General features: G+C 48.6%; 1 protein-coding gene across 2 annotated transcripts; it reads right to left on the bottom strand.

Annotated features, from left to right (window-relative positions):
- Positions 1 to 3,306: 3,306 nt before the first annotated feature.
- LOC100285502 (small nuclear ribonucleoprotein F) lies at positions 3,307 to 6,285 on the bottom strand. Of its 2 annotated transcripts, NM_001370715.1 has the most exons (5): positions 6,159 to 6,285; positions 4,323 to 4,410; positions 4,186 to 4,223; positions 3,983 to 4,047; positions 3,339 to 3,653 (listed from the first exon to the last, which is right to left on the bottom strand). In NM_001370715.1, exons 1-5 carry the CDS (start codon positions 6,162 to 6,164, stop codon positions 3,590 to 3,592), a joined length of 261 nt encoding a protein of 86 aa, NP_001357644.1. In that variant the 5' UTR covers positions 6,165 to 6,285; the 3' UTR covers positions 3,339 to 3,589. The 2 variants fall into 2 exon arrangements, with proteins under 2 accessions (XP_035823992.1, NP_001357644.1); XM_035968099.1 differs by lacking the exon at positions 6,159 to 6,285 and having other exon boundaries at positions 3,307 to 3,653; positions 4,323 to 5,397.
- Between the last annotated feature and the right edge of the window lie 16,192 nt (positions 6,286 to 22,477).

The following is a 22,477-nucleotide window of genomic DNA, read 5'->3' as shown; positions in this document are numbered from 1 at the left end:
AAATCTCCTTTGCATTTTTCAACCCTTGCACTTTGTTGTATTCTTCCTTGCTTAGAGAGGCAAGGAGTATGGTTGCGGCTTGAGAGTTGAAGTGCTTGATTTGGGCTACCTCATCCTCATCATAATTCTCATCCCCTATTGATGGTACCTGTACACCAAACTCAACAACATCCCATATACCTTTGTGGAGCGAGATTAGATGAAATTGCATTAAATCGCTCCACCTAGCGTAATCTTCACCATCAAAAGTTGGTGGTTTGCCTAATGGGACGGAAAGTAAAGGTGTATGTTTGGAAATGCGAGGGTAGCGTAGGGGGATCTTACTATACTTCTTGCGCTCTTGGCGCTTAGAAGTGACGGAGGGCGCATCGGAGTCGGACGTAGAAGTTGATGAAGTGTCGGTCTCGTAGTAGACCACTTTCCTCATCCTTTTGTGCTTGTCGCCTTTCCGATGTGGCTTGTGGGAAGAAGATTTTTCCTTCTTCTCTTTGTGGTGAGAAGAAGATTTCTTCTCCTTCCCTTTGTTGGAGGAGCTCTTCTTCTTCTCCCTCCTTTTGGTGCGGGACTCTTCCGATGAAGTGCTCCCGTAGCTTGTAGTGGGCTTTTCGCCGGTCTCCATCTCCTTCTTGGCGTGATCTCCCGACATCACTTCGAGCGGTTAGGCTCTAATGAAGCACCGGGCTCTGATACCAATTGATAGTCGCCTAGAGGGGGGGTGAATAGGGCGAAACTGAAATTTATAAATATAAACACAACTACAAGCCGGGTTAGCGTTAGAAATATAAACGAGTCCGCGAGAGAGGGCGCAAAACAAATCCCAAGCGAATAAGCAAGTGAGACACGGAGATTTGTTTTACCGAGGTTCGGTTCTTGCAAACCTACTCCCCGTTGAGGAGGCCACAAAGGCCGGGTCTCTTTCAACCCTTCCCTCTCTCAAACGGTCCCACGGACCGAGTGAGCTTCTCTTCTTTAATCAAAGCCGGGAACAAAACTTCCCCGCAAGGGCCACCACACAATTGGTGCCTCTTGCCTTGATTACAATGGAGTTGTGATCTCAAGAACAAGTGAGAAAGAAAAGAAGCAATCCAAGCGCAAGAGCTCAAATGAACACGGCAAATCACTCTCTCTAGTCACTAGGGTTTTATGTGGAATTGGAGAGGATTTGATCTCTTTGAATGTGTCTAGAATTGAATGCCTAGAGCTCTTGTAGTAGTTGAGAAGTGGAAAACTTGGATGCAATGAATGGTGGGGTGGTTGGGGTATTTATAGCCCCAACCACCAAAAGTGACCGTTGCTGGCAGCCTCTGTTCGATGGCGCACCGGACAGTCCGGTGCACACCGGACAGTCCGGTGCCTCTGCCACGTCACCATTGCCGTTGGATTCTGACCGTTGAAGCTTCTGACTTGTGGGCCTGCCGAGGTGTCCGGTGCACACCGGACATGCACTGTTTGATGTCCGGTGCACCGGTATGGGCAGCCCTGACGTCTGCGCGCGCTGCGCGCGCATTTAATGCTGCGCAGGGAGCCGTTGGCGCCGCAGAGAGCCGTTGCTCCGCTGGCACACCGGACAGTCCGGTGCACACCGGACAGTCCGGTGAATTATAGCGGAGCGGCTGTCGTGAAAACCCGAGGATGACGAGTTCCGGAGGCCGCGGTTCGTTGGCGCACCGGACATGTCCGGTGCACACCGGACAGTCCGGTGAATTATAGCGCGCCGGCCTCCGCGAATTCCCGAGGGCAAAGGGTTGAAGTCGAAGTCCTCTGGCGAAGGGTAGAAAACGAAGTCTACGGGCGCACCGGACACTGTCCGGTGCACACCGGACAGTCCGGTGCCTCCAGCCAGAGGTGCCCTCGGTTGCCTTATTGCTCCTTTGTTGAATCCAACACTTGGTCTTTTTATTGGCTAGATGTGAACCTTTTGCACCTGTATAACTTATACACTAGAGCAAACTAGTCAGTCCAATATTTGTGTTGGGCAATTCAACCACCAAAATTATTTAGGAACTAGGTGTAAGCCTAATTCCCTTTCACTCTATTCCCTCCTTGTGGATCAATCACCCGGTTCCCCATATTTCCACCTCGTTGCTCACAACGCTCTCTACTTCCTCCCGGCTGATCATCCACACGAAACTCCCGCTCACCATGCTCCCGATCACCACCCTCAGACCGCCTTTGGTTACACACTTCCCTCTCAGACTCAGTTTCCATACCTTCCATCTCCTTCGCCATCCACTCCAAGCGAAGGCGCGACACCGCCTTCCCGGTTTCGTCCACCTGGCACGCCAGAATGGATCGTTCCTCTTCTGCCTTCCTCGCAGATGTTGCAGCAGCCTCAACTTGGTGATGAAGACGTTGCTGACCCGCCTCCATCGCCTCTGCTTGACGTTGAAGACGTTGCTGCCCGATCTCCATCACCTCCACCTTGTCGCCCAAGCGCTCTAGAATCTTCATCATCCGGTCCCAGCGCTCCTCGCTCTTCTGCTCTGCGACCTCCATCGTCTCCAGCAGCAGACGTGTCTGCACTGATGGTTTGGTGGACGGCACCGTCGTGGAAACCTCCAAGGACCACGGCTTTGATTCCACCTGAGACGTCCCGTGGTCGTCGGCGAGCCACCGCCGGGACGTGAGTACGTCGAAGGAACAGCGGAACGCAACAACCCGAGGTGAGTTTGTTACGGATCTGTTTCTCTGGATTATTCTGTTCGTGATTTGCCAACTGGCCAAGTACAGTGTATATAGCCGGTCTCTACTAGGCTATTAGAGACTCCAATTGAACCCTGACATTAGATTAGTATGCTAAACACGACTCAACTCTAGAGTATTTACTGTTACATTAGATTAGTATGCTAAACACGACTCAACTCTAGAGTACTTACTGTTATACGCCCACATCCTGGGAGGTCTCTACTAGGCTATTAGAGACTCCAATTAAACCCTAACATTAGATTAGTATGCTAAACACGACTCAACTCTAGAGTATTTACTGTTACATTAGATTAGTATGCTAAACACGACTCAACTCTAGAGTACTTACTGTTATACGCCCACATCCTGGGAAGACGCAGCAGGCGTGTGTCAGCTAGGGCCGAAGCCGCACAGGGGACAGATCCGCAGGGGACAAGCGAACGTGTGGGGACAGAGCCCCAGGTGTTAGACCTCTGGGTCCATCACCGTAGAATATATATATATATATATATATATATATATATATATATATATATATATATATATATATATATATATATATATATATATATATATATATATATATAATCCACAACAATGCAGTTTCAACGGAGACCATTGTTTTCTCAACGGGAAAAAAAAAGAGCCGGTCATTTTTCCCTGATATAACTTAATCCGTGATAGTAGGCAATGAGGCAAGAAGAATTGTTCAAGAAATCTGATATACATTCAGCAGAATGACAGCATAGTCTAACTGAAAGCAGCTTCACCCTTGGCCCGACGCCATCATGTTTCATCACTCAAGAGAACAAAGCGATCCGATAGATCTACTTGTCACCGGCATATTCGAACATAGATGTCAGAACCATATTACATTTATCAATCTAACATTGATCGCATCTTCTCACTCTGCGTCCTCTATCTCTGCATCCTCTGGAACGCCTCGGAGATACATGACGTTGTTGCACCTGTATGTAGAAGTACAAACATAAAAAAACTAATCATACAAGAACCAAATGATTATGCAATGCAACCAGGCCTAGTTTGATCAAATACAATCGAAGATCCCAGTTCTAAAAAGCTCACAACAATTTAGGTTTTAAAGAAACCCTAGCCTCCTTCAGATGTAACTTCGTCAACAAGACCACAGTACTTTCTAAGTCTAAGTAACGGTAGTTGGAGAGTAGGGCAGCACGATGACACGATGTATGCAAGCTTTTCCAAGTATTATATCTACCTTTATTACAAAACAACGTTACTTGATATAAGCTTGAAAGAAGGGAACAATAAACATTACCTGATCAGAATCTCTCCCAGGTTTCCAGAGAATTGACCATCAATGTACTCCTCAGTGTTGGCAAGCTGCACGCAGTAGAAAAAAAAGAGGCAGCAATGAATTTTGTATGTCATTCAGTACCCAATAGATGATTAGCTATTCATCTCACGCATTCAATACACCACCACCCTTATAGTATGACAGCCAAACTGCCAAATTAGTACCTGGAGATTCATATATGAGTCCACAGAAGCAAGATAACCTGGGAATGTATAATAATTTTCAGTTTGATAAAGAGCAGCGGCAGTATTTGGAAAACAAAATGTTCTGGTTTAAACTGAACAAAAAGGAGATAACTTACCCTTGTACTCCATACCCCACTTGAGTTTGACAATAACAGGCTTTCCTGTCAGGTTGTTCAGAAAAGGTTTTGGGTTAACTGGAACGGTCTGCACAAAACGAGAGCTGATAAGTGAGTATATACCGTAAGACCATACTTTATTATGGATTGCAAACATACATAACAAGACTCATTTCATTCTTTGGATCTCTGTAGCTTATTATTACTGAAGTCCATTGGTCAACTAGATGATAACTTTCTGCCATCAATTGGAAAGGAAGGACAGACCCAGTAGGGTTTGGGTAAGGAATAACCGAGGCAAGCCTTACCCCAGCATTTTGCAGTGAGACAAAGCTTCTCAATTGGAAAGGAAGGCATTTACAAATTACAATAGTATGGTGCATAAAGAGCATCACAAAGATATGACATGCATAACACGATGCACACAGTGGCTCAATGTTTAACTGAAAATAGACCAATAATACAGCACATATTAAGCATCAAGATGTATAAGCAGGTCCACATTTTAAATCTCATGATCTATGTCACCTTGGAAAGAGACAGTGAGACCCATAATTTAGAACAAACGCAGTTGTCCGATTATCTAGTCAAGTATTTCACTGTAAATTAGATTTAACCTGCAACTTTAGCAATTCAATATAATAACAAGACTGGGAATCAAGCTTAACAGCTTATGCCCTGCTTAGCTCATTACAATTTGATGCTTTTTCATGTGATGTTGAGATCACAAGCAATTTTAGAACCGGAATGCAAAATTACCTTTGGATTAAGTTAGCAGAAACAACTGCAGCTATTATATGATACTTCAGTGGTACTGGTAAAGGTGAAACCACTGGCCTGAACTTCTGATAGGTATGACTGAGATCAGAAGCAGTGACATCCATAAAAAGAGACAGAAAGGCCTGTCATGTTTCCACATCCGGTTTTTGGCTACTCAGATATAAAATTTGGTAGTCACTCCCCCAAAAAAAGTTCAGTCCAAGCATGCCCTAACATTAAGGGGGTGTTTGGTTCCACCCAACTAAAGTTTACTCCCTGTCACACCGAATGTTTGTATGATAATTACGAGTATTAAATATAATCTAATTATAAAACTCATTACATAGATGAAGACTAAAAGACGAGACGAATTTATTAAACCTAATTAAGCCTATTACTCATAATTGATATTTCATGTGACACGAACTAAACTTCAGTCAAGGGAACCAAACAACCTCTGAGGGCTAGTTTGGTGACCAGGGAATTAGAGGCATCCATGGGAGAGGAAACCCCTTCCTATTCAATTTTGAATAGAAAAAGAAAATTCCATGTCAATAAAATCGCACAGCTGATTCCCTTCAAATATACACTGATAAGCCTTCAAAATTACTCTTCCATAATTTCCCCTCTTCCCAGTCGCACAGCTGATTCCATCAAATGTACCAAAATCGGTGTCTACTCCAGTCGCACACCTCACCTAGCTGGAATTCAACCTAGGTGTCTCAACTTTGAACGCCCTCCCTACTACTACAGCAGAAACCCCTCGACGGGGCAGTTGGCCGCGCTCACCCGCCTCCCGCCTCCCGCCGCTTGCTCGTGTCCGGTGTCCCCGCGGCTCCGCCGGTCCCAATCCGGCCTACCTACCAAAGATTCTCCTAGTACCGGAAGTGGTGAGCTTTGGGGTGCAGCACCAACTTGCCGTCGCTTGAAATTTTAGTCGATTTAAGGCGCTTGACAGATAGGAAGCGTGGAAAATAAAAGAACAGACGACGACGCAAAATCACACAAGAGCTGCGAACGGGTCTGTTTGTAAATCGCCTGAAGAGGGGCATTCCGGTGGAAGTCAGAATAGCTTACCGCCATTTGTTTTGAAGAATAGAGCAGTTCTTGTCGTCGCTCGTCGGCGCGGTTCGAGCAGAGGGAGAAAACGCCGCGAATGCCGCGAGGACGAAACGGGAGTAGCTGGCGCGGCGGTCGGGGTTAGGGTTCGGGATAGCCCAAGCGGTGTTTAGGGGGGCGGACTCTCAGAGATCAGAAACGAACCACCACCAGGAAAGTGGTTTGGCCTTTTAGGCCTCAGCCCGTTAGCAACTTTATGGGTCTTAGTGTCGATAAGTATTCTGATTTTTTTTTTATTTTAACATCGTCAAAAGGAACTCATAAATAAGACATTATCCCCATTGACGAGAGGAGTACATTTTGGGACGAAAATAAAATTTCCTACAAAGTAAATTTATATTTTTTTAAAAAAAATGGACTTATATTGTTCCTTTATCCTAGAAAAATATGTAATAATACCTATAAAAGCAACTCCAAAAGTCTTTTTATATCTTTTTGGTTGATAAGAATTGAGATTATGGTGAGAAAAAAATCCTCCTACGATATTCTAAATTAGATCTCTAAATGTTATCACTAGCTATCTAGCTAGCTAAACAGAGAAAACAAGACTGTCCATTCAAAATGCACTAGCAAAGTGTATGTATGTTGTTATGATTCCATTTGTAAGTATAGAATATAAAACACAAAGACATGTGCAATATTGGCTAGATGGGTGTCAACATGGGTTTAGAGCTAGCAACCATGATTCTGAATCTCATTTGTGCATAATTTAAGTTTTTTACCATTTAATGTGGAGGAGCACGACGACCGTGAAAACTGTTGCTTTATATAGTATACAGATTTAAGATACAAATGGTGTTTTTTATTTAAACGACACTCTAAATAAGGAGGAATTCAATATTACAATATTATGTCAACGTTCGAGAAAGGTCATAGCTTGCTAATACGTATTTTAAAGATCTCGGTATAAAAGACTATAGGGTCAGGACCACCACCCCTAGGGCCTCAGGGACCTCTTTTATTGCTGGCAAGGGATGAATGCAACCATGATCAAATATACTATAAGGTCATGTGTAGGTGTTTCGAACCTCGCTCCGACAAGTAAATATATTGTGTGTGTTCCGGACTCTAGAGAGTGTGTGTGGTGGGCGCAAGATTTATACTGGTTTGTATAGAACATCCCTACTTCCAATCATCGACGGCTTGCGCTACAGGCACCATTGATGATCAAAACTCACAATAGGAGTTACAGGTGGGCAAGAGAGGGAGGAGAGGCTCACAAGTCTCTTTATCGGGGGGTGAAAGTGGAGCTTAGAAGTTACATAATGGAGTCGTAGCTAAGTCTTGCCTTGTCGGCTGGACTCCGGTCTCCTGGTCCTCGTCGTCGCTCCTCCTCCTATTCGTCTGTCCATCTGGGGTTCGTTCTTGTGAGTGCATGTCCAAGTGAACTCGACTTCGTCTCCTCGTCCCCTTGCCTAGGGCCAACCCTTCCCTTTTATAGGGTGGGAGAGGGGTTGGCAAGCGGTAGCTTCCTTGGGAAGCTGTAAGACAAGGGTAAAACCAAGCATTTTTTACCGGGGTATAGCCATGTGTACTAGTGGCTCAGGTCCACCTAGTTGTCTCGTATTTACTATGGCGAACGACACGGACTGCATGGGCCCCTGGTGCCATCATTTAGGCTATAGCGATCCTTGACCTTCGTAGTCTGGAGCTCGACATAGTTCGTCGTGTTGTGCCCTGCCAGTGGTTTGTGCACTCATAGCTAGCCCGATAGGTCATGAGTGTGTCACAGGCCGAGGGTGCATAGACCATAAATGCACCGTAGTCTGGAGGGTTCATAGGCCATGAGTGATATGCGACCCAAGGGGTTTGTAGGTCATGAGTGAGAAGTGGACCGGCGCCCGCGCTGTGGCTTGGTGCCAGGCCTAGGTAATGCGGTGGGGTATTTACGACGAGTCAATCCGGGGCCGGGTGTGGGATCCACTCGAGTGGTTTTCCTCCGACGCGTCTAGCCTCCCCTGTCAGGTTACGCCACGCCCGACCTCGGGCTCGGTGTCGCGGGGTTCGACCGAGGTCAGATTCTTTTAGGGTTGACGTATTTGTCTCCTCCAACTGACCAACGGGCCCCAGCGACCATGGGCTTTTCCCTAGCGCGCTCTCTAACCATCGGGTCTAGGACCCGGGGATCATTTCTCCGACACCGTGCTTAACAGAGCGTGCATATAGCTATACAAAATATTGTTTTGTACTGTAGAATGCACTGTTTATATAGTAGATTTTGAAATATGAAGTGTGATATGAGGTTTGTTGAAGACAGCCTAACGTAGACACATTTTCACAGTCACTTCCGTTTCCGTTCAATACAAGTTGCTCAGCGGTTGTTCTTTTGCACACGTCACGCCCGTAAGAGAGAGGTGCCACTCGCTGTCAATGTTTTGGTTGAGCCTCCCGGAGAAACATTTGCCCCCGTTTGTTTCGACTTTTCGCAGCTTCTAGCCACAAAAAGCTGCTGCGGACTGCTAAACACTCAGCTTTTCAACCAGCTTCTATAAAATTCGTTTGGGTAAAATCCATTCAAAATTAATATAAACATATAATCGGTTGAGTCGTCACAATAGTAGTAATCCGTCATTTTATAGATCCTGAGCTCCATGGACAACTTTATTTTTCTCCGCACGTAATCTTAATGATACTCAGATTCTCTACACAGCCAGATTCTCCCCACAACTAGATTCTCGGAAAAGCTGGTCAGAAAAAAGCCGAACCAAACAGGCCTAAAATGCTCCCCAACGCTATGCGGTCCAAACACAACAAGACACTACCGCAGCATACCACGCTAGACCTTTATGGTAACCGTAGCTGTCACGCCTCCGTGAAGTTTGCTCAAGAAATGGCAGGTGCATATGCCAGTCTTTGGCAAGATTGGAAACTATCAGCACCCCCATTGGCTTATTGTATGATACGCTAATAACAACTCCTGGATGATACAGGTTTGTCGGTACCGTTTATTTCAAGTTAAAAAAAAAACTAAAAACTTCAAACGGTTCGTACAATCCTGGCTTTAACACGTATCCTCATTAAACTTTACACCAATTAATGTATTTCCATTTTCTTGCAAATAATTACCATTTTAAATACCGAACAGAATTTTTCACATCAGACCACCTTTCGTGCTTTATATAGCTGCAACTGATGTCACTAATATAAACAAGGGAAAAAATGCAGTTCAGTTCAATTGCCTTATTGAAAAATGATTATACTTATTACTTGCCTCTTCAATACGCCAGACCATGTACAAGACCACATGAAGATAGGATGGTCTCGGGAGGACCTGATAGACTAAAGGCGGCAGTGTTTGAGGCCACTGATCTCGTGAGACTGTCAGTTGAAGTCCAATAGAACCAGTCACTCTGTTAACTTGTTAACTGTAGAAGGCTAATTGTACAGCGCTTGAGCAGGTTCAGACTACGTGCTAAGTTACCTACAGCTACTACCCAAAATACTATGTGTTGACACCTTTTTAGGACGTCAATTACTCAACACGAACCAGCGGCGGTGCTCTCTGCACAGGGGCGGACGGTCCGTGGCCTGACGCGAGGCTAGGGTTTCCTGCCTGACGGCCGGACGGTCCGCGCCCTAGAGCCGGACGGTCCGCGCGTGCGCAGGGGCGGCAAAAGATCGCCGACGGCGCCTGGATCTCGCTCCCGGGAGGGACCCCGTCGGGGAGGAGAGATCCTAGAAGATGTCTAGGCTCGGCAGGCCGACCTAGACTCCTCTAATCGATGTAGAGTCGAAGAGAAGCGGAGAATTTGAGGATTGGGAGACTAAACCTAAACTAGACTAGAACTACTCCTAGGATAAAATGTAAATTGTATTGATTGAAGGTTTGATTGATTGATTAAATCGGTCGTATTCCTCTGCTTTTATAGATGAGGGTGTGGGGGACAGATATCCCCCGGGTCCACTTGAAGGATAAAAGACCTCACGAAAGGCCCAAGGGCCCCATAATTCGTAAGGCCATCCCCTCATGGGCCTGGGAAGAACGACCAGTGGAACGGATTAGCACAAGGCCAGGTCGGCGCAAGCCCGGACGGCCCAACAAATTCGAGCAGTGATCGCAACACTGACCCGATCTTCCCGCGCAGGGGCCCCGTACATCGGAACTGAGCGAGGATGAGTCGGCTGAACTATAGGAAGATAGACTCAGTCAGTTCGCTATTACTTTGGCACACGTTGTTATCATATCCACATGTAATGCCCCACGGTCGAGTATATAAGGCCCAGGGGCACCCCTTCAAGACGATCGACAACATTCATCACTTAGCCATCCACCCCGCTCTCTACGTTTTCCAGCACTAGAGAGCTCCCTTGTAACCCATCGCATAAAGCATTCCAGCCAGGACGTAGGGTGTTACGCATCTCAAAGCGGCCCGAACCTGTACATCATTGTCTACTATTTCTCGTGCGCCCAACACGAACCATCGAGCTACAGTCGGTAACACCGTCCTACTCCTAAAAAGCACCTTGGGGGGTAACCGTGGGTGCGCGGTCGGACCCGAAACACCGACAGCTGGCGCGCCAGGTAGGGGGTGTGTCATCGATCCAAGCTAGCTCAATGGCCGTCACCTTCCAGCACAAGATCATCCTCCGCCCCGGATCCATATTCTGCTTCGGTACTATCTCATCTGTAGCGGATGAGGAGGGAACTCTGCATCGCCTCGCGGATCCGCCAGAGAGAAAGCCTTCCTCAGAAATCTCCGAGAAAATCGAGGCGAGGCAGGAAAAAGTGCAACCTCCAGCGCTCCTAAAAAAGATCACCTCCAGCAAGATAGGGCCTGAGGGTCCTTCAGCTCGGAGAACTCCGCTGTCCACCTCTCCGACGAGAGAATGGACACGGATCACAAGGAAAAAAGAAGCAAAGGATCATCAAGCTGATCTTTCTGTGCCTCCGCCCTCAAAGGAGAACAGAAAGAAGATCGTCGTGACAGCTACTCCATTCTACCCCGACGTCCTCTTCATCGAGAGAGTGGAGTCGCCCCTCATCTCCGACGACGAGCCGACTGCACCCGGAGAGGAACCTCCTCAGCGGGAATCCCGCCGACGAAGGAACCGACGCCGAAATATCCGGCGACATCACGAGGCCGAAGAGCGGGACCCGACGCAACCTGTATCGCGAGACGAGGTCTCAGAGATAGGAGAAACTCCGGAGGAACGTGTCTTCAGGGAACAAAGGAATTCCCGACGACGTGATCGTCGATGGGCTCAAGAACAGGCCGAGCAGGAGACAAGGCAACGTCGGGAAAATCCACTCTTCGGGCGCAACCTGAACCCCGACTTCGCCCGAGCCATGAACACGCCGAGTGAAGTCGGAGGGGTGTTGGCTCGGATAGCGGATGGCCTCCCTCGGACTCCCGACGCCGAGGGCTATCGGCGGCTGTTCACTCAAGCAGCCAATCACCTTCTACCCCTCGCTCACCCGTCGAACGATCTACGACACGCCATCAACACTCTCCGGGACACGCGGAGCTCCATCAATGCTTCGCGTGAACGAGATCCGTCGCCGGGAAGAGTATGACCGAGACCATGGCGTCCCAGCATGGAGTCAGGCTACCAGGACCGAGTCGGCCATAGCTTCAACTGGTGGCACCACCCGGGGACGGTCGAGGCACCACGATGACCACTCCCCTCCCTGGGACAGACAACATCATCGACGACAGGAGGACACATGTGGAGTATCGGCACTTACTCCGCGCCTTAGGGCCATTCAATGGCCCCCTAACTTCAAGGTATCCAACGTCGACAAATATGAACCTAAGCAGGATCCGGGAGGCTGGCTGGCCGTCTACACCACCGCTGCCCGAGCTGCTGGGGCGACCGAGGACGTAATGACCGCGTCGGGCATGGCCGACCTTTCCAACCTCTACCTCCTCCCCCGCCACGAGGAGGACCAGGAGAACCATGACAACCCCAGCAGCAGGAGGAGGGAGGAGGTGGAGCCTTCCCACGTGTCGACAGAGAGGTCAATGTCATCTTCGGCGGACACGGATTGCGGGAGAACAAGAGACAACAAAAGCTCAACGATCGCCAGATACTAGTGGCAACTACCAGTCCTCCCGCCCCGTACCGATGGTCGGAGCACCCGATCACCTTCACTCGGGCGGATCAGTGGCTCAACTTCGACCACCCAGGCAAATACCCGCTCCTCGTCGATCCGGTGATCCGAGAGAGCAGGGTGAAGAAGGTATTAGTGGACGGGGGGAGCAGCATCAACGTCACCTTCCCCCGGACACTCTAAGGCTTGGGAGTTCACCTCAAAGAGCTCCACGAGTCAGACACTCCTTTCTTCGGCATCGTGCCGACTGAAGGAGAGTACCCGCTGGGCCACATCTACATGCCGGTCACCTTTGGAACTCCGGAAAACTACAGAACCGAGTTCCTAAGGTTCGAAGTGGCGAACTTTGACTGCGGGTACAACACCATCATCGGGAGGCCTGGATTAGCGAAGTTCATGGCCATTCCACATTATACCTACATGATATTGAAGATGCCAGGGCCACAAGGGATCATAACTGTGCGCGCTGACTTCCAAGGCGCCGCAGAGTGTTTCCGAGTGGCCATTCAGGCGGCCCTCACCACCAAATCATCGACGACTTCTTCCGCGCAGGCGAACTCAAAGCCTGAAGAAGACCTCGCGGTACCCGCGAACGAGGCTCAAGCCGCGACCTCTATGCGGCCGCTGAAGAAACCAAAAGAATCAACCTTGGGTTCACTGATGAACGCAAAACCGCCATCATCAGCTCCAGCCTGGATGACAAATAGGAAGGCGCGCTCGTCCAGTTCCTGCAAGATAACCGAGACATATTCGCATGGCAGCCTGCGGATATGCCGGGAGTCCCAAGAGAACTGGCCGAGCACAAATTAAAGGTCTACCCCCAGGCGAGGCCGATTCGACAAAAGTTGCGTCGTTTCACGCCCGACAAGAGAGAGGCCATCCGCGCTGAGCTGGCTCGCTTGGTCGCGGCTGGATTTATTAGAGATGTGTTACATCCCGAATGGTTAGCCAACCCTGTTCTTGTACTCAAAAAGAATAAAGTGGATTGGCGCATGTGCGTCGACTATACAGATCTCAACAAACACTGTCCAAAGGATCCCTTCGGTCTTCCTAGGATAGATCAGGTGGTAGATTCCACCGCTGGATGTTCTGTGTTGTCTTTCTTGGATTGCTACTCTGGGTATCATCAGATCAGTCTGACAAAAGAAGACGAGGAAAAAACAGCATTCATCACTCCTTTCAGAGCTTTCTGCTATACCTCCATGCCATTCGGCCTCAAAAACGCTGGAGCGACTTACCAGAGAGCTATTCAAACATGCTTAGCCGATCACTGGGGCAAGCGTGTGGAAGCTTATGTAGACGATGTGGTAATCAAAACAGAAAATTTAGAAAATTTCATTGAAGATTTACAGTTGGTTTTCAACAGTCTACGGCGATATCGATGGAAGCTTAATCCCGAAAAATGTGTTTTCGGAGTACCAGCAGGAAAGTTACTCGGGTTTATTGTCAGCCATCAGGGGATCGAAGCTAATCCAGAAAAGATCGAGGCTATCATGAGAATGGAAGCACCACGATCACAGAAGAAAGTTCAAAGACTTACCGGATGTATGGCAGCTCTGAGCAGATTTATATCCAGGCTGGGAGAAAAAGGCTTACCATTTTATAAGTTACTCAAGAAGGTGGAAAAATTTCAGTGGACTTCAGAAGCACAGGAAGCCCTAGATGCATTGAAAAAATTCTTGACGACACCACGAGTGCTGAAACCACCGCGTCGAGCCACGCCGACTCAACCAGCTGAAGATCTGCTGCTATATATCTCTTGCACGACTCACATGGTGAGCACCGCGTTGGTAGTCGAGCGAGCAGAAGAAGGACATGCATACCCAGTACAACATCCTGTTTATTTCATCAGTGAAGTTCTAGGTCCCTCGAAGAAGAAATACCCTCAAGTTCAGAAGCTATTATATGCAGTACTTCTAACTGCACGCAAGCTTCGTCACTACTTTGACGACCACAAAGTCATAGTAGTCACTGGATTTCCGATAGGAGATATTCTTCACAACAAAGAAGCCATCGGGAGAATAGCCAAGTGGGCCTGTGAGCTGGGATCTCATGACATTGAATTTTGACCTCGCACTGCCATTAAAACTCAAGCACTGGTTGACTTCGTATCAGAGTGGACCGAACAACAAGTACTGGATAACCCGGAAACCGCAGAAGTATGACGGATGTATTTCGGTGGCTCGTTAAAGTTGTAGGGAGCAGGTGCAGGGATCCTCTTTACTGCACCTGGAGGCGAACACCTCAGATATGCCCTTCAGTTGTTATTTCCAGCCTCTAACAATGCAGCTGAATACAAAGCTCTGATTCATGGACTGAACATTGCTATATCGCTGGGCATCAAGAGACTGATGGTATATGGAGGTTCTCTGGTAGTCATAAGTCAGATAAACAAAGAATGGGATTGTTCGAGCGATTCCATGGGAAAATACTGCACTGCCGTCCGGAAACTAGAAGACAAATTTGAAGGTCTGGAATTTTACCATGTAGAGAGAGATCGAAACACGGCAGATGATGTATTGTCCAAGCTAGGATCCAGTCAAACTCAGGTCCGACCTGGAGTTTTTGTTCAAGAAATATCACACCCAAGCATCTCACTGGATCGGGCAGAAGAATGTAATACTTTGAGCCAACCAGAGTCAGATTCTGATGACTGGAGGGAGCCGATCCTCAAATATATAAAGAACGAGGAGGAACCAGATGGCAAGAATGCAGCCGAGCGCATCGCAAGACAGTCAACTCACTATACGCTCATTGGGGAAACACTATACAGAAGGGGCGCATCAGGAGTCCTCATGAAATGCATTCTCTCAGCTACTGGAAAGCAACTTCTGGATGAGGTCCATGCTGGGCAATGTGGAGTACACGCAGCATCCAGGACCCTAGTTGGGAAGGTCTTCAGGTCGGGTTTCTACTGGCCAACACTGAAGAGTGATGCAGCCAAGTTAGTCCAGAGGTGCGAAGCCTGCCAGTACTTGTCAAAACAGCAGCATCTACCAGCACAGCAGCTGCAGACTAAACCCGTAACTTGGTCGTTCGCGTGGTGGGGATTGGATATGATTGGACCTTTCAAGAAAGCTCAAGGAGGATACACTCATGTATTGGTTGCTATCGACAAATTCACTAAATGGATAGAGTTCAAACCCATTGCTTCTCTAACTTCAGCTAAGGCAGTGGAATTCATACAAGACATAATATTCAGGTTCGGGATACCGAATAGCATCATAACTGACCTGGGATCCAACTTCACCAGCTCAGAGTTCTTCGATTTCTGCGAGCAAAAGAGCATTCAGATCAAATATGCCTCGGTGGCGCACCCAAGAGCCAACGGGCAAGTTGAAAGAGCTAACGGGATGATATTGGAGGCGCTCAGAAAGAAAGTCTTCGACAAGAATGAAAAGTTCGCAGGAAAGTGGATCAGAGAGCTACCGTATGTGGTTTGGAGCCTGAGAACTCAACCTAGCCGAGCTCTGCATGGAAATACCCCCTTCTTTATGGTTTATGGTTCGGAGGCAGTGCTACCTGCTGATCTCAAGTTCGGGGCACCGAGGTTAATCTTTGAAAACATAGCAGAAGCTGAAGCTACTAGGCTGGAAGATGTTGATGTACTCGAAGAAGAGCGACTGAATATGGTGATTCAATCAGCACGATATCAGCAAACTCTGAGGCGCTATCCTGATAAGGCCATACGACATCGATCCTTCGCAGTGGGAGATCTCGTCCTCCGCCGAATTCTAACAGGGGAGGGGCGGCATAAATTATCACCTCTATGGGAAGGACCATTCCTAGTAGCAGAAGTCACTCGGCCGGGATCATATCGCCTCACTCAGATGGACGGCACGGAAATTGGCAACTCATGGAATATAGAACACCTCAGGAAGTTTTATCCCTAGCTACATTCCAGAAGCTCTCGGATCGACGATGTATTCTGTAAATCAAGAAAAATATCATCAATAAAAAGGTTTCAAAGGCACTCAGATTGTTCACTGTCAATTGGCACGCTTACCTAACTCAGGGTGACCACTATGCCCTACTAACGGAGCAATCAGCTTAAGTCGGCAATGACTTAAGGCGGTGCGACATGCTCATGCTTATCTAACTCAGGGTGACCACTATGCCCTACTAACGAAGCAATCGACTTGAGTCGGCAATGACTTAAGGTGGTGCGACATGCTCACGCTTATCTAACTCCGGGTGACCACTATGCCCTACTAACGGAGCAATCGGCTTAAGTCGGCAATGACTTAAGGCGGTGCGACATGCTCACGCTTATCTAACTCGGGGTGACCACTATGTCCTACTAACGGAGCAATCGACTTAAGTCGGCAATGACTTAAGGCGGTGCGACATGCTCATGCTTATCTAACTCTGGGTGACCACTATGCCCTACTAACGGAGCAATCGGCTTAAGTCGGCAATGACTTAAGGTGATGCGACATGCTCACGCTTACTAAACTCGGGGTGACCACTATGCCCTACTAGCGGAGCAGTCGGTTTAAATTGACAACGATTTAAATTGGCACTGCACACTTGGCACGTTCGCAATCACCCATCTTAGGGCAACTTCTGTGTCCCATGATGAAATTTCAAAACCATCACACTGCATTTACTTCTACAAATGTAGACACTGTTGAATTCTAAACAATGGGAAAACAATAGTAGCATTCAGTACTAAAAGGTGTCCTCTAACAAAACATCCAAGCACATTAACCACGTGTTCAAAGCATGCAATGTTTTCTATTTGGCAATGTTCTTGTCAGGAGCAACCGACGAAGAGGGGCGACTTGAGGAATCAGGAGCAGCGTTCACATTTGCCATTATGTCGTCAGGAACAACCACACCAGGTCTACTCATCAGGATCCGCCCCGCGCGAATAGCTTTATCCATAGCTTTATCGTGCTGGGCCCTCAGAGTAGCAGAAGTCTCTTCAGCAACCTTGACAGCCAACCGAGCGGTTTCTAGCTCCTGGGCGATGGATTTCTTGGAAGCGCGCAGATCCTTGATGACAACATCTTTGGTCGACACCAACTGCCTGAGGCGAATCACATCATCCAAGGACTCTTGTAGCTTATAACGATGATTATCTAACTCCTCCCTGGTGAAGCGATGACTCCTCTCCAAGATGGTCAATGAATTGCTGGCGTCGCGGTATAGCTTGTCAAGATTGTCACGAGAAGTAGCGAGGGCACGTTTTTCTTCCTACAGACAAGAATCAGTTTCTCCAAACGTCAAGCAAGCAATAAGAACACAGCAAACAAAGCCAAGATTCACAGGTCACCTTTTTAGAGTCGAGCTGAGCATGGAAAGTAGAGTTCAGCGTGTTAGCATCATTCAGAGAAGCAGAAAGCCGGGCCAGTTCAGTCTGACCTTGAGAATACTTTTCTTCAAGGTCAGAGCACCGCCGGGCCAGTTCAGTCTGACCTTGAGAATGTTTTTCTTCAAGATCGGAGTACTGCCGAGCCATATCTGTCAAGAAACAGTCAAGCAAAGGTGTTAAAATAAAAGGCAGTTTAATCAGGTAGCCAAAAAAGAAGCAAAAGAGCACCGACCGGCTTTTGCCGCCTCCAAATCAGATACACGCCGCTGAAGCAGCACTGGATTCCAACGCGCCAGAGACAAAGCTCCTTCTGGGATAGAGGCACCCTGCAACTTCAGCCGACTAGACATCTCATCGACCAAAGCCTGGCATTAAAAACAGACAAGCATGAGAACATTTACCTGCCTAGGTAAAGTCAGACCAGAAGAAACCAAAATACTTGGAGGTTGGAGAAGAATGAGGGGACCCCCAAGTCATGAGAGATCAACTGATGGCTCGGCGAAGGATCACCAACCGGAACAACTCGCAAGGAATCAGCAGGAACCAACTCAGTGTCATCAGCACAACCCAGAACTCTGTCGTCGGGTGCGCTGGCCTCCAAAGCGACTCCTCGACCGAAGGCTTGGGCTATCATCATGCAACCAGAATGTGGAGGAGAAGACCCTACATGAACATCCATGGAAGTGTGGGAGGGAGAACCCACTCGGACACCCTCGGGGGCTGGGTCACAGCTCGTGTTACCCATCCGAGCCGGATCATCTCCGGCAACACCCTCGGGGGCTGGGTAAGCGCCAGCACCATCCTTGAGGGCCGAGTTCTCTGCAGCAGCCACCTCTAAGGCTGAAGGTCTCTCAATCACTTCCATAGGAGCAGTGCAATCTAGACCAGCCTCCTGACACTCAAGACCGCGCTCCAAGGTCGACGAGGCGCGGGACGCTGCCCGGGATGACCCCAACCCGGCATCGGGCACATCAGCGCAAACATCCATCGCGCCACCATCTGCCGGCTCTGACAACAGATCTTCTGGAACCATGTCTTCAAGAGTTTGATCAAAGTTCGCCAGAGATAATTCTTGCAGACCAATGAGGGCAGACAAGGCAGGAGAAGGAACACCACTACTTTCCCCACTAGCTATGTAACGCCGGTTGTTCTTCCGAATCAGAGGGATTTCATCCTCTTCTTCATCATCTTCATCAACAACACGGACAGTACACCCATTGGGTTTAGCTTCGGTAGGATCACACCCATCGAGGTTAGCATCAGACAGGTCACACCCATTGGGGTCAGCTTCAGCAAATTCAGGCACTGGCACTTCCTCAGCAACAGGAACAGAAGGACCGGCACCCTGATCCAAGCTAGACACTTGATGAAGACGTCTCTTTTTCTTTTTCTGCCCCTCAGCAGGAAAAGTGGGTTGATCGGCTCGGCGAGAACGTTTCGGGCGAACATTGTCAGACCTCTAAGCGTCCAAAGCTTTGCCGACCCCAGGGATGGGCACCACCACCAGTGTTTCAGCAGGAGCGGCGTCAGAAGAATCCTCAGCTAACATATCCAGCATGGCACTTATCTCTGCGTCACTTGGATTCAAAGGCACCTCAAAATGAACCTGCCTCTCATCGTCAGGAATTTCTCCGAGTGAGGCAACCAAAGCACTAACTTCTTCGGGAGAGGGTCACACTCTAAGGCCCAAACCGCTATCACTAGCAGGAGGATTTGACATGAAACTGGTAAAGGCCTGGGAAGGAGGCAAATTCCAGGCCGAGTATGCAACAGGAGCGCCGATGTTCGACACCTTGCCTCTGAGTATCATCTCGAGCCAGCTCACCAAGTCCATAGCAGGAATTCTTCTGTTGGTTACCCGGGTTGAATCAGCCAAGCCTCGGTACAGATAGGCTGGATATGCTCTGTCTTTCAGTGGCTGAATGTTCTTGAAAACAAAGTCAGCGACCACAACTTCTGCAGTCAGACCCCTTTCTTTCAACAATCCAACTTCTACTAACAGAGCCCCTGCCTCAGCCACCTCCTGGTCTGTGGGGGATTCGGTCCAGCTCAGAGTGCGAACATCCGGCTGTCTCCCTGACCATGGGGGGAGGGAATTCCCATGATTCTCCACGATGAACCATTCCAGACGCCATCCCTTGATGCTGTCCTTGAGTGGGATGTCGAGGTAGTCGGTCTTCCTCCCACGGCGCATCTCCAAGCTCGCGCCCCCACCAGCTAGTGCTGCCCTCCGGCCATCCCAGGCCGACAGTGGTACAAATACTTCCAAAGGCCAAAGTGGGGCAAAACACCAAGAAAGGCTTCACATAAATGAACAAAAACAGAAACTTGCAGAATGGAATTGGGGTTCAGATGGGTCAGATTCAAGCGATAGAAATCAAGCAGACCGCGGAAGAAAGGAGAAATGGGAAGAGCAAGTTCACGGATAAGAAAAGGAACGTAAATGACGGATTCGTGGGTGTCTTCTGTTGGAACAGTGACCCCACGGCAGATCCGCCATGAACAGAGCTCCTTCGGAGGAAGAACTCCGATGGAAACGAGATGAAGGAGGTCAGATTCAGAGACAACAGACATATGGTTACCTGCGAAAGGCAACTGACTGTTGGGATCGATGGGGGGGAATGATTACGACGGACGAACTCGAAGCTTTCCGCTTAGGCGCCATCTCAACCTTGCTAGCGAGCGGAGCGGAAGCAATATTGCAGGAGAGCAGAGAAAGCCTGGATGCAGAAAAGCAGAAACTAGGGCACGAAACGCGGAGGCGTGCGACAGTGTAGTACATATGGGGTTTTCCCGGGCCCGGCGCCACTTCCAAAACGCTGGCATGCCATGTCATCGCTCGGCTGTTATTTCTAAAACGCGAGCACGCCATGTCATCACTCGGCCGTTATTTCTAAAACGCAGGCGTGCCACATCATCACTCGGCCGTTATTTCCAAAACGGCCGACGCGGCCCATTTTAACTCAGCGGTTATTTCTAAAATCGCTGATGCTACCAGACTTCACCCGGCCATTGTTTCCAAAGCGGCCGGCGTGGCCCGTTATCACTCGGCTGTTACCTCTAAAACGCCGATATCGCCATCGATCACTCGGATGTTACCTCTAAAATGCCGATGTCACCATCAGTCACTCGGTTGTTATTCCTAGAGCGGTGACGTGGCTCCAAAGGATTCGGCTGTTACCTCTAAAACGCCGACATCACCAGTAACCGCTCGGTCGTTACTTCTATAACACCGACGTGGCCCGCTATCACTCAGCCATTACTTCAAAAAGCACCAACATCACCAATAATAACTCGGCCGCTACTACCAAAGCACTGACGTTGCAAATAAAGCAGTCTGAAGCGTGATCCGATGACTCCAGGTTACTACTCAAGCGTTGCAGACAGAAAACATCATCGGTAGTAAATATTACAACGATCGACCAGAAGGCAAAATAATGAACACACAAGAGGGATCGAAATCATTCTCCATTATACGGGAAGTACTACCGAACTTACAAATCAACTCATTATGAGCTGATGCTTTCCCTTCTACTACATTACATTTAACTAACTATACTACTAGCAACTACTACATTATTTCGCTAATACTATTTCTACTACTAATCTACACTAACATCTAAAACCAGTGGCGTTTAGCCACTGGCCTTGTTGCTGCCCTTGCTGCCGTCGCCGCTGCCACCCTTGCCGCTGCCGTCACCGCCCTTGCCGCTGTCACCGCCGCCGTCACCGTCGCCTCCGTCGTCGTCGCCGTCGCTGCCTCCACCCTCCTCGAACGAGTCGGAGGAATTCTCCTCGTCCGAGGAGTACTCCGACTCATCCGAGCCCTCGAGCCCGGCACGCTCGACAGCCTGGATGTAAGTCCATACCTCCGCGGCGATCCCCTGGGAGTCGTCTGAATCATCAGACGACGCCGGGGGTGAGGCAGGAGCTGGAGAGCCCTCAGACTCAGAGGAGAACTCCTCCTCCGAGTACTCCGAGTTGCCGAAGTCCTCCGAGGGAGGAGTCGGCTCGCGCTTGCGCTTGTCACCCGAGTGATGCGAAGAGCCGCCACCTTTCTTGCTCTTGCCCATGGCGGAAGTGGAAGGAAGGAGAGGAGACGAAACAACAAGCAGTAGCAAGAAATGTGAAAATGCCGGAGAAGCAAGAGCACTATTTATAGAAGAAGAAGGCAACCGCTCACCTCCTACCACGGCCACCGAACAGTCACAAAAATTCAATATGCAATTCAAACCGTCTGAAGACACGTCAGGCGGCTGACGCCGTTTCACGTAACACGACACCCATTGGGACTCCAGTCAACTGCATGGGCGATATGATTACACCCGCGGTCACATCAAGTTACTACTCAGAAGCAGTCTGCTAAACGCTCAGCGTACCAAGCCGTCCCTTGCCTACACCCATTGGGGGGACGCCCAGAAATTATCAGTATATTTTCCAAAACTGTCACATCCATACAGTATATGCAATGAATACTCCAAGACAGAAGAGAGATACCAGCAAGGATCAAAGGAAAGCCAAATATAGCCGAGAAGGTACAAGTCCAATCGACAGAAGCATCAAAGCACGAAGTGACGTGAAGACTATTCAAGGACCATCTATCGAACATCCAATCAGTCGCAGATCAAATAAATTGCCAGACCCAGCAAGATATGGGCAGATCGTGTACTCGGTTTCCAAAACAAAAATGTATGCTGACCTCTGAAGCATAACGTTGATGACATAATGCTGACCTCTAAGGCATTCGACAAAAGAAAAGGATGATTCCCAGAAAAAGGCACGAAATGAAGACCTTCGAGTGAATTATTTTCAAAAATCCACTCGAAGCTCGGGGGCTACACCCATTGGGTGCACATTCGGTGCACCCAATGAATCATCGTCCCCGAAGAAGCAAAATGCTAACCTCTA

Source organism: Zea mays, chromosome 5 (genome assembly GCF_902167145.1).
Source record: "Zea mays cultivar B73 chromosome 5, Zm-B73-REFERENCE-NAM-5.0, whole genome shotgun sequence".
Taxonomy (NCBI): Eukaryota; Viridiplantae; Streptophyta; class Magnoliopsida; order Poales; family Poaceae; genus Zea; species Zea mays.
The sequence above is the reverse complement of the archived record's forward strand: the minus strand, read 5'-3'. Positions and strand labels throughout refer to the sequence as shown.